This window comes from Aegilops tauschii, chromosome 3 (genome assembly GCF_002575655.3).
Source record: "Aegilops tauschii subsp. strangulata cultivar AL8/78 chromosome 3, Aet v6.0, whole genome shotgun sequence".
Taxonomy (NCBI): Eukaryota; Viridiplantae; Streptophyta; class Magnoliopsida; order Poales; family Poaceae; genus Aegilops; species Aegilops tauschii.
Genome location: NC_053037.3, coordinates 540,444,264 through 540,456,321, shown reverse-complemented (window position 1 = coordinate 540,456,321; position 12,058 = coordinate 540,444,264). Strand labels below are relative to the sequence as shown.

General features: G+C 45.2%; 1 protein-coding gene and 1 long non-coding RNA gene across 7 annotated transcripts; one reads left to right on the top strand and one right to left on the bottom strand.

Moving 5' to 3' along the window:
• Positions 1-209: 209 nt before the first annotated feature.
• On the top strand, positions 210-4,485 carry LOC109756022 (glutamate dehydrogenase 1, mitochondrial). Of its 6 annotated transcripts, none has more exons than XM_073511026.1 (8): positions 210-619; positions 1,113-1,418; positions 1,577-1,652; positions 1,751-1,867; positions 2,447-2,583; positions 2,884-3,097; positions 3,757-3,940; positions 4,216-4,485. In XM_073511026.1, the coding sequence occupies exons 2-5, from the start codon at positions 1,291-1,293 to the stop codon at positions 2,552-2,554; spliced, it is 429 nt and encodes a 142-aa protein (XP_073367127.1). In that variant the 5' UTR covers positions 210-619; positions 1,113-1,290; the 3' UTR covers positions 2,555-2,583; positions 2,884-3,097; positions 3,757-3,940; positions 4,216-4,485. The 6 variants fall into 6 exon arrangements, with proteins under 6 accessions (XP_073367127.1, XP_073367128.1, XP_073367131.1 ...); XM_073511030.1 differs by having other exon boundaries at positions 229-619; positions 1,751-1,887; XM_073511028.1 differs by having other exon boundaries at positions 233-619; positions 1,214-1,418.
• Positions 4,486-8,575: 4,090 nt separating this feature from the next.
• LOC109756021 (uncharacterized) lies at positions 8,576-11,265 on the bottom strand. Its single transcript, XR_002231152.4, has 4 exons — positions 10,860-11,265; positions 9,508-9,582; positions 9,146-9,208; positions 8,576-8,843 (listed from the first exon to the last, which is right to left on the bottom strand). It is a non-coding gene; the product is annotated as an uncharacterized lncRNA (long non-coding RNA).
• Between the last annotated feature and the right edge of the window lie 793 nt (positions 11,266-12,058).

Sequence of the window (12,058 nt, the reverse complement as noted above, 5' to 3'; positions counted from 1 at the left end):
TACAACTGTTACAGTGATTGGCTATTTTAGGGACCGTTCATCCACTGCGATCAAACGGTAGAGAAATAGAAGTTACAGGGAGTTACGGGACTAAAATTACACGAAATTACAAATAATAGTGGGACCATTACAAAATTATGGTGGGGCTACTTATTATCTAAAAGGGTAAATCCGTCCAATATCAGTAAGCCGATACATGTTATGTTCGCTCCCCTCGTTGCCCTATCTGTTCGAAGCAGCTTGGTAGGATAGGGCGGTGCCATCGATGACTCAGGCGGCGGCGGCGGCTGAGTGGTCGGCGAGGATGGCCGCTCGGGCGAGGAGGCGGAGCCGATGACCCCGGCGGCGGCGGCGGAGGGGTCCCAGGGGCTGGAGGACAAACATCTAATGCGGTCGCGGCTTCTCGCCGTCAAGAGCTAGATCGAGCGCACGGCGGTGGTAACCGTCCAAAGGAAGAGGAAGAGCAACCTGCACCAGTTCGGCGGCCATAGCCGTCCAAGAGGCAGTTGACCGCCGAGGCATCTCTAGTTCTCATACAGCGCGGGTTTGACGGCCACTCCAGGACCGGTCGTCCCAGCGATAGGTGGAGGAGTTCAGCTAAAGGAGCCGGAGTACAGAGGTATATCTCCCCCTTCTCAATGCTCTTGATTAGAGTCAGTAGGTAGTGATTAGAGTCGGTATGGATTCAGAACCTACGTGCTGTGAAAAACAATTACAATTGGAGATTCAGAGTTCAGACACTGTTCTTCTGATTATGCATTGGACTATAGCCATTTCCCCACAGTGGCTCATCCATTATTGGATAACCACCATGTAGCTTGTTTACTTTAGATGACCCTCTTGCTGATTTCAATTGTTCTCTATGCTGAAGCTTCAAAATGGGACTAATCTGTATTGGTGAATGTAAGATTCAGAAAAAGTGAATATCAAGTTGTTGGTGATTGCAAAAATCTGAAAGAAACGACTTTGATTTCTTCTAGTGAATGAAATTGTTGAGGTTGTTGTTGGTTTGTAATCTGAGTAGTTCCCTGCGTGATTCATGCTGCACTTTGGTTTACAAGTCTCATGCTATTGACAAACTTTTACACTTCATACATGCTACTTGACTGCAGGAACAGGCCAAACAACTGATGAACTTGTGACCTCAGTGTTTACACAAGGGAATAAACAACTCACAAGCTGGCTGAGTTTCTTATACATGCATTTCTCCTAGGTGATAGCTGCGGATCGTAGGTATGAAAAAAGATAGCTGCTGTCAAGAACTCCAATGGCATTGACATAGCCAAGTTGATGAAGCACTCGGCAGAGAACCGCGGGATCAAGGGCTCCCACGGAGCCGATGCCGTCGACCCGACCTCGCTGCTCACGGAAGATTGCGACGTGCTCCTCCCGGCAGCTCTGGGAGGAGTGATAAACAAGTAATCTTCTTTTTCCTCGTCCCACCTCACCTCATCCTATCTTCTATCAGATTACTGCTCTGAAGCTCAGTTAAAGTATCCTCCTGGCTGTTATTTTTTTTCTGTATCTGAATACATTTTTGTAATAAAAAGTCCGTTCGATTGTCTTCTTCTCCCAGGGACAATGCTGATGCCATCAAAGCAGAGTACATCATCGAGGCTTCTAACCACCCAACAGACCCCGAGGCCGACGAGGCAAGAACACCAACATTTTGCCACAAAACTAAGCTGCATTTGTTGACACATTTCACACATTGACTGAGAGTAGAGAAATGTACATGTTCGTGGTGCAGATTCTGGCAAAGAAGGGCATGCTGATCCTACCGGACATCTTGGCCAACTCCGGCGGAGTGGTGAGCTACTTCGAGTGGGTGCAGAACATCCAGGGGTTCATGTGGGACGAGGAGAAGGTGAATCGGGAGCTCAAGACGTACATGACCCGTGCCTCAAACATAGTTCTGATTATTTAGCCAGTGTATGGGGCCGTATAGAAGGGACAATAATTATGTATAGTATATCTTCGAAAACCAGAATTGGCTCAATTTGAAAGAATACCTGCTTTATATGAATTTCTTGCCCGCTTTGCACGCATGGCTACAAGTGCATTACCATCCCTCAGCCATAATCATCCTTGACAAATATGGTAGTCACCTTTAGTATGGAACAGAAGAAGCATGCACAACCTATTTTGCCAATGAGCAAGTTTAGCATCTGTTTGTACATTGCTGATCTTATGCTGGTTCTTATTGTTGTCCTAGCTGTTTAGTTAGTAAGCTGAACTCCTTTAGAGTAAAGCTAACTGGGACATCTGTTTCAGTATTGTTACCCAACAGAGTTGGGCACAGATTTATTACTTGGAAATTTGTTAGCTCCATGTATTGCATTAGTCTCGATGCAACACAAGCTGCAATGTACCAACTCTTGTTGACATGTCTTTATCAAAAATGGTACATGGTATTCCTGATGCTATTATTTCTTATATTCTGCAGGAGAGGCTGGCATTTGACAATACAATTGTGTGTGTGCGTTGGCAGATGCTGCTGCAGCCTGTAGTTTTTCTTGTGGAGTTGACCGTAGTAATCCATCAAACTAGCTGAATTATTGATTCTGTTCCTTTTGTTGGGAGGTAATAATCTCACACTCAACTCGTGATTAGTAGTGTAACCATGATATTTACATCATTGCTCATTACCCTGTGTCAGCCACGATATTTACATGCTATGGTTTTTCTTCCTTAAATGGTTATAAACATTCTTTTCTTTCACAAAAAATGCTTCTCTCATTACCCTGTGTCAGCCATAATCATCGCCGACTTAAACCAGAACTATATAATTAGGCAGTGTTTGGCGCCGTATAGAATGGGGAGCATGCATTTGTAAGTAGTTACTTCTGGTACTGTTTTAAAAATCAGGATTCTCTGATGCAGGTAGGTTCGGATCAGTTGGTGCAAATGATAGAAGTCAAACATGCAGCTCATTACCTGGTTTAAAACCTATGAGAAGTCAGGCCAAACTATGCCCCTGACAAGAGACCATTAATGCAGCACATATGTATCATCACTTATTATGACAAGTGGCACAATAGCAACACAAGCGTGTGGTGTTTGGATGGACACTAAGTGTCACACATTTGGATGGACAGTAAGTATCACACATTCGCAATGCAAAACATAATAGTACAAATAATATGCAAAAACATCAGAACATAAGTGTAGTCTTTAATTCAAAGAACATGCTACGAAGAACAATCATGTGGAACTGCCCTTGAAGTGACACTCCGTGTAGCCCATTCATGGCTGTACGAATGGGCTAGACACCACGCTTGATAGTCTGCGATTGCGTCCATTAACCTCATTTGTTTAGCGATAGTCTTGGTGTCAAATTGTTGTTTGACTGGATTACTAGGAGGGGCATTCTTCCTCGGGTGTCCACGTTTACGCTTTGGGGCACCAGATGTGTCTGGTTTGTTTGTAACATCAGGGTTAATGATGATCGTGACGTCGTCATCTGCACCTTTTCGTTCTTCTGGAATGCTTGCTTCGTACTCGTCCGTCTATAGAGGAAATAGTGGTGTGTTACATGCAATCATGAAAGGTAGGAACTACATGACATGAAATGCTAGTTGTGTAGAACTTACCGTTATAGGATTCTTGTATGATTTTTTTTCCCGAAGCTTGTAGCAATCTGAACGCAGCAGGCTTGAAAAAATTTTCCAGCTGAAAATATGTGTTTGTGCCTGAATTAGATAGCGACGCATAACTGTGATGTAAAGTTGAAGTTAATTAAGTATTGTTGTGTAGGTGAGGAATCATATAGCTGGATATACATACCCGTCCTCTGTTGTGGTATGTTAGTATAGCATGTGGTTTTCCACTGGCTAGCAGCACCAACATAATACGCCGGGCCCTCCAAGACCAGTTTTACTGCAGACGACCTTTTGGTGGTCAGGATCTAATCTGTCGATCGTGTCCGCGAACCTTGAAGGTGAGCACGATAACCTCATATTTGCATGTTTCACACTGAGTTCCTCCAAAAAAGCCTGAATATGTGTAATGGGTAAAAGAACTATGTGTTTTCAAAGATTTTAACCTAACTGGGATTAACATACCTGATTGGTTACGTCTGGTAGTGGTAATTCTGTGTCAGCATAACTATTGGACGAACTAGCCATTCCTGGAAAATATGCACAAAGATAGACTGGATCAATTCATTCGAATGCAGATTGTGATGGTTTCTTTGTGACTGTTGACTAAGATCAGGCGTTCTCACCGTCTTGCGAATGGGTGGATGAAGAGGAAGCAGTACCGTTGTATCGCACAGGCTAGGTGGTGGTGGCACAGGCCAAGCGGCGGCGAGTCAGGCCCTGTTGACGTACGGTTGTTGCTGGGCGCTCCGATTTTTATTGTCCAGCTGTGCTAATTCATGTACCTGCGGGCGGTACCCAGGACGCCAAATAAATGAACATTCCAACATAATCATGTACGAGCCTGTTTAAACAAACTTACCGATATTCTTGGTTTTTATTTCTATATGCTGGCGCGAGTCGTTGCAAGATGGCATGGCTGAGAGAGTTAGCGACGGTGACGAGCAGAGAGGCGGATTACGATGCTGTGGACGGAGCAAAATTCAGAGAAAAACCCATAAGATCTCATGATGGGTTCATGCAGAGAATAAGCGGAACCCATTCTTTCGTTTGAAATCATCTCATGCGTTGCCTTAGTTCTAACTGATGATAAGAGCTGGCATTCTCACCTTAAATCCAACGTGTGGACGAAGAACAAGCAGTGACGTCGTATTCCGCAGGGCAGATGGGCGGTCGGCGGCAGCTCCGTTCCCATGGGTGAGGATGGCGGCTCCGATACAGCCGGTGAACAGGTCGGCGGCGTTCGATGGGACTGGCCTCGGAGGAGAAGGTCGCGTGTGAATCGGAGGTTGTTGCACATAATGGGGGAGGTCGGAGCGGAGCATGAGAATATTTGGGAAGGGGCGATAGATACGCGCGTGATATAACATTGATTACTCCTTCAAAATCGGAAAGATTGATTGACGAAACACCAAATTTTCTGGCACGTCTGTTTTTCGCCTGCGCGCGGGCTTTGGCCAAAATAATTGTCTGGTAACTTTTATTTTGCATGGTAATACGTGTCTCATTTATATAGAATAAAGATCAAGTTACAAGGCACGTAAGCACCGACCATATATGACTGAAAAGATAGGAAAATCCTATGCAAAATACCAGCGCCTGTCACTTTCCTTCGACACCACCGAAGCGGCCACCAAAGGGTAAAAAGACAGATCACCTCTTCGCCCAAGCTCGACGCGGCTCCATCGCATCAGCAGTTTTACGGACCTCCAAAGTAGTTTGCCAAAAGCAAAACCATAGCCGTTGAAAGAATCAGACCGGGGCAACATGTCCCCGGACACGCCATCAAACTTCAGAACTGACACCCTCGCATGACGACGACGTCGGAGAAGGAAACCAGAACTGACCGCCTTCGACCACAGACCCAACACAAGATACTCCATCTTCCAGCTGTCACTTGCGTAGACAACCACCTGCGCGTACTCCTGAACGGCAAAACCTCCCTACTCCACCATGACGTCGGAGACAACGCCACAGCAACGGGGACAGAGCAGAAGGAGAGACACACCTGATGGAGTCGCCGCCGCCGCCGCGTCAACTCCATCCATCAACCCTAATGCTGTCGATCTGAGGGATCGACAGAGACACGATGCTATCAACTCCGAGACGCCGCCATGAAGGACACCGCCGGTGTGGGAGTGGGGTTGAGGCAGATTTATTCGTCTGGGCGCCGCTCCCACCACCCCAACAACGCACCACGACCTAAAAATCCAAAACCTAACTACAGAGCGGAGGAACGGGGTCCCCTCTCCCTCCTGCCGCCGGAACAGCGGCCGAAGGGAGAGGGGGGCAGCGCACCGGCCGGTGGAGATCGGAGGAAAGGAGTCGCCTCGCCCTAGTCGCCTGGTGGCGGCGGCGGCGGCTAGGGTAGGAAAGCAGATGGGTTTAACTGCTATCACCCCAAAACACTCATCACTCAATTGTCTGGTAACTTCCAAATTTATCTTACTGGGCCCATGACCCTTTCGTTAATCTACAAGATACGTACATGTTCAAATATTTATAATACTCGTATGATCAGAATTGTCATTTCGTTCCAAACCAGTGAAGAACAAAATGGTACGCTTAGGAAAAAATTGGTTACCACCCGCATGGATCCGCCAATAGCACTTCAATTACTCCTCGTCTCTACCCGTGATGCTGAGCCCGAACAAGTAAGGCCGGTCGTTGTGGGCCATCCGCTACAGGTAGTACTACGATCATGGCTCTTTACGTCTAGTACCATGGGTCATCCGGATACATCACTACGACCATGAGTCGTCTGATACTACCAGTAGCACTATCGATCCTCGAATCCCTTTTAGCACAATGGGTCATCAGAAAATGCTAACACCACGAGCAGTCCCCAACGAGTTAAGACGGATTCTCACGACAACAGTTGGCTATCAACACTATGTGTATTTCGAACCCAAAACTATGTTCACATGGTGCCCAGCTGGGCGGTCCCGCCAATAGCACTTCAAGTGCTCCTCGTCTTGACCCCGACTACCGGTAGTTATCGGTGATTCGGACTTGGACTATCCGTAATGCTGTGTTTGAATGAGTAAGGCCGGTCGTTGTGGGCCATCCGCTACAGGTAGTACTACGATCGTGGCTCTTTACGTCTAGTACCACGGTTCATCCGAATACATCACTACCACCATGAGTCGTCTGATACTACCAGTACCACTGTTGATCCTCGGATCCCTTTTAGCACAATGGGTCATAAGGAAATGCTAACACCACGAGCCGTCCCCAACGAGCTAAGACGGATTCTCACGACAATAGTTGGCTATCAGCACTATGTGTATTCCGAACCAAAAACTATGTTACACATGGTGCCCAGCTGGGCGGTCCCACCAATAACACTTCAATTGCTCCTCGTCTCGACCTCGACTACCGGTAGTTATCGGTGATTCGGACTTGGACTATCCGTAATGCTGAGTTCGAATGAGTAAGGCCGGTCGTTGTGGGCCATCCGCTACAGGTAGTACTACGATCATGGCTCTTTACGTCCAGTACCACGGGTCATCCGGATACATCACTACCACCATGAGTCGTCTGATACTACCAGTACCACTATTGATCCTCGGATCCCTTTTAGCACAATGGGTCATCAGGAAATGCTAACACCACAAGCCGTCCCCAACGAGCTAAGACGGATTATCACGATAACAGTTGGCTATCAGCACTATGTGTATTCCGAACCCAAAACTATGTTCACATGGTGCCCAGCTAGGCGGTCCCACCAATAACACTTCAAGTGCTCCTCATCTCGACCCCGACTACCGGTAGTTATCGGTGATTCGGACTTGGACTATCCGTAATGCTGAGTTCGAATGAGTAAGGCCGGTCGTTGTGGGCCATCCGCTACAGGTAGTACTACGATCATGGCTCTTTACGTCTAGTACTACGGGTCATCTAGTACCGAGACCCTGATTAGTGATACATGACGTGTGATGCCTGTACTAGTAGTTTGGCTCCTCTTATGATCATAGTGGGTCCGAACGACTAAGATCGGTACTAGTGGGCCCCGACAAGTATGATCATGCGGACGCATCAGTAGCACCATGTGTCCTCTAATTTTACTACTACCACCAGTATGGGTAATCCGAACCCAAAACTACATTGACATGGCGACGACCAGGTGGGCTGTCCCACTACAATTTCAAGCTTTAGAGCTGAATTATTGTCCCAAGTAGTGTTTACATTATTTTCGAACCAACAATCACTTCATTCAAGTGACAATTGTGAGACTATGTTTACAATTATAGGCTTTCAACTTTGAGTTGTTGCTCAATTTTTAGATGAAAGGTTCCTTTGATGCCCGCACAATAAATTGTGGCTTTTACTATTTTTGTATTGCATATGCCGCACTAGTCCAAACAAGTGTTATGTTCATAACGTCAATTAAACGACCAGTTTTACTAAGAATGTCACTACATTTTGGATTTCCTTTCCTTTAGCTATTTATACAGGAACGAATGAATCAAGTTTCTACCAAAACAGAACTATAGAATCAGTTCTTCTAGTTAAGCATTGGGGAGCTGATAGGATGCAAATTTGCGCAGGCGCATTTCATGAGACAAGCAAAGAGCATTAGCTAACATTTTGGGTACAATTTGTCAAAATGCATATTTTCCATCATATAGTTGTACATGTACCTGGGTATAACCAATCAGATAGCACATTGGTTGAATCAGTTTCAGAGTTCAGGGTCAGTACATGACAAGCCAGTACTGAAATGATCACCTATCAACAAGCTTAGGATAGGCCCAAACATGTAGTCTCCAGTGCTCCTTCTGTACAAGCATTTCAGGCGACAACAATGTTCGTTGGCATAAAAAATGAGCAGGAGGACTCGACCAACTCCATTTGAAATAGTGCTACATAAGGGCACGCTAACTGAAACTGATTTTCAGCAATGGTGAACAACAAGACCAATTCCACAAATAATGTACAGAAGTAGTAGAGCAAGCACAACACAATGTCACTAATAAACATATAAATGGGAGCCTTCTTCATAGAATGCAGACCTTGGTCGCAATCAGTCATGATACATATGATAGGGTACGTACTCTGATTACATAGCATCCTAATTAATCAATCACACTCTACAAGTTTTTTTTGCGGGTACACTCTACAAGTTATAACAAAGATAGTTACTGGAATTGCAAGTAAGGAAATGCAGCTGTCTTCTCTTCCTTGCTGAAGCCTTTGTCCATTCAAAAGCTCCCACATATCCTTTTTCTTCACATGGCAACGCTGTTTCAGAGAAAGCAGAGGAGGTTCAGGATAGCGGCACACAAATTTCCTTGCTGGAACCTGAACATTACATAGCAGGTTCACAAATTTACTACTCGTATTGTGGCACACAACTCCAAAACAGCAGCTTCGTAAGCTCATGATTTAGATGCTGTGTAAATTAAGCATGACAGGTCAATTCTGAACTACATATGGCAATCTCACTTTTAGGAAAGGAGGATCATCATACACATATATAGCTCACTTCATCTGGGGCAGGGGCTATGGGAGAGGATTTCACTTGAAACGGAAGCAATATATACCTGACTGATGTGAAGCGTTGTCCCAGATGTATTCACAAGAGTCTAGAAGATGTGCTCAACCAACTGTCACAAAAACAAATAAATTATTATTCGCCTAAGTTGGTACAAGGAATGTACAGGTGCCAAAATCTCATCACACCAGCTAAAAGATGACAAAAAAGTCTTGTTAAGATATGTCAAAAATTATTCACTGGAGAGAGGAACAGTTGAATGTAACATAATCGAAGGGATAAACTTGATCTGAATATGTCAAATGTGACTATGAAATTCTTTCTTAAGTCTGGCATACAAAAACATAACATCGAAAGCTTTTCAAATCAACATTGCAGAAAACTGAAAACAACTGCGAAATTTCACAATACCTATGTATCATCTGTGCAAACCCGTGCAGTAGGAATACTTAAGCCGTAGCTCAAATGAGGTCGGCCAGATAGATCCTGCATGCAAGGGGATAAGGAATGAACAACAAGCAGGTATGCTCAACACAGCAAAACTCAATTGTTTAGTACAGATTTACATATTCACTGCATTACGGAAGAACAAGCATGTAAGCCAAGATATGAAGTTAAATAATTGCAGCTCTCTCACTACCATCCAAGTCTTCATTTTGTCTGAGATAGAGTCTGAAAAACAACTTTTTTTCAAAAAATTGACAGCAGCTCTGTCATTTCCATTAGAGAAGAAGAGAATATTGTCTCAAGCTAACTATTCGAAAAATTGACAGGAGCTTCATCATTTTTATTGCTAGGTTCGTAGTAAGACTTAACATTGCTGCCTGTGCAAAATTAACTAGATGTATGGTTGTTTGAGTTATACATGTTTCTACTTACAAGGTTATATATGAAAACAGAACTAAATAGACATTTTAAATATATTTCAGTCATAATATGACCATTTCCTGCAACTGTAACTATGAAATCCAAATTTCCTTGGTTCAGTTTTAGTAAATGTCTGATCTTTAACTTGCAGATTCAACGGTACTGTAACCAAGGACATGACCGAAGCCAAACAAACACTAGGCTTTGCCTACCGATGTGCAAAACAAAAACAAACTAAATACAGATTCAGCTCCCATCATCCTGAACTACTCTGACTAAGCCCATGGCCCTCATCCAGATCATTTCCTTAATCCTACAAACAATGGTAGCCACCCTCTGGTACTCATGCCTGCATATCATAACAGCAGATGCTTCACTGCAGGAAAGCATGTGGTAATTGCCTAACTGCAGAACCAGGAAAATTTGAGGGGGGGGGGGGGGGGGGGGGGGGGGGGATTTGGTGCCTTCACATGAATATTGCACTGAATAAGTTGTGAACAGCAATATCTAGTTGCTTTTTACTTCATGATTGTTGCACTAACGAGACTGACTAAATATGAGCTGGCTCAAAGCCTAGGTTGCATAGCAATTGTCTACAGTTTAAATTTGCAGCTAAAGGAAGGAACACCATCCTGGAAGAAAATTATACTCCCATTTGCAAAACAACCAGCTAGACAAAGACGCAAAATAATTAGAGAAGCCAGCAAAATGTTTAGTTAGTACAGTATCATTTTCGCCTTGAGTGCAGCTGACGTTACATTCAACTGAAGATAAGGTATTACAGGCTTTTGCCTTCTAACCGTGGAATTAACAACAGTTTTCTCAATCTAGTGTGATGGGAAGGTAATGGGAGGGGGTCAGGGAAGTGGGTGGAGGAAGGCAGGAATGGTGGCTACCTGCCTACGGACTGGTCCGCGGCGTTGCTCGGCATGACCGAATGCTCGACGGAGGGATGCGCTGCAGGGGGCGGTGGGGCAGAGGAGGCTTCGGCGGGCTCCGCACGCCGCGCCTGATGGCATGCAGTTCCTGCGGCTCTTGGCGGCAATCCGGCGGGATCCCTTGATTGCGGCGGCGGCGAGGTCCGGTGGGATCCCTTGTTTGCGGCGGCGGCTTTGGACGGGAACTGGATTAGGGGAGGTGCGAGAAAAAGTATAGGCGGCTGTGGCCGTGTGACGGTCTGAGGCAGCGGCGGCAGGACCGACAGGAGGGACGCCGTCGTCGCCACGGTCGAGGGGAGGGTCGGCGGCGGCGGCTGTGCGTGGGGATTGAGGAGGTTAATAAACTGACAACGACGAAGGCTGTGCGAGGGATTGACTAGCGACTGGATTGACCTGCTAATTTACTACTCTACCCTTTTCACACATAAAAAAACCTTTAAATGATTTCTTTGATCCAACGGTTAGAAAAAATCAGAGGCGGAGTTACACGAAATTACGAGTCGTAACTCGTCAATCACCGTAAAAGAGCTCTCTGTTCATACCTCCATATGCAACAAAATATATATGATTTTTTCTAGATTAGTTATTGTGCGATACAGAGAACTCTAGAGAAACTCAGCAATCAGGATGCAACATTGCAATGTTGGATGTCTCGTTCCTTCCTAAATCTGCATTATTATTATGATGTTTCCAAGATTTGCTTTCGCCCAGGATGCATTGCAGAATCTCCACAGAAAGCACCATGCAAAATTTCAGTATTGATAAATTAAAAAGAAAATAAGAATCGGAATAACATGTACGTAGACCAAACCTGCAGTTTGCCTTTTTCCTTTACGTGCATCTAGAGCAGGAGGCACAGGATGCAGCTGGCACACCTACATGTATAGGTTGGAACGGATCTGTAGGTTGGTGCGTTGCGCTTGCAGATAGGGCAACCCCGAGTCCCCGACTCTTCTTTTCCAATCTGACTGTTTCTTGGCCAGAAAATTTATTAGGGTTTGAGAGAGAGACGCACATATCAACAACAATAACACCATTGTCAATTAATCATCTGACGCACAGATCAACAACAATAACACCACCGCCAATGAATCATCCGATGAGGATGCTAGAAGGTTGCGAGGTGGCGTGAAAGTTACGCCGGCGTGAAGGGACGT

Bases quoted from the DNA above. Each gene is read 5' to 3' on its own strand.
- LOC109756022 (XM_073511026.1), top strand. From the start codon at position 1,291: ATGAAGCACTCGGCAGAGAACCGCGGGATCAAGGGCTCCCACGGAGCC. The intron at 1,419-1,576 runs GTAATCTTCTTT...TTCTTCTCCCAG, and splicing joins CTGGGAGGAGTGATAAACAA to GGACAATGCTGATGCCATCA. The intron at 1,868-2,446 runs GTGAATCGGGAG...TATATTCTGCAG, and splicing joins TCATGTGGGACGAGGAGAAG to GAGAGGCTGGCATTTGACAA.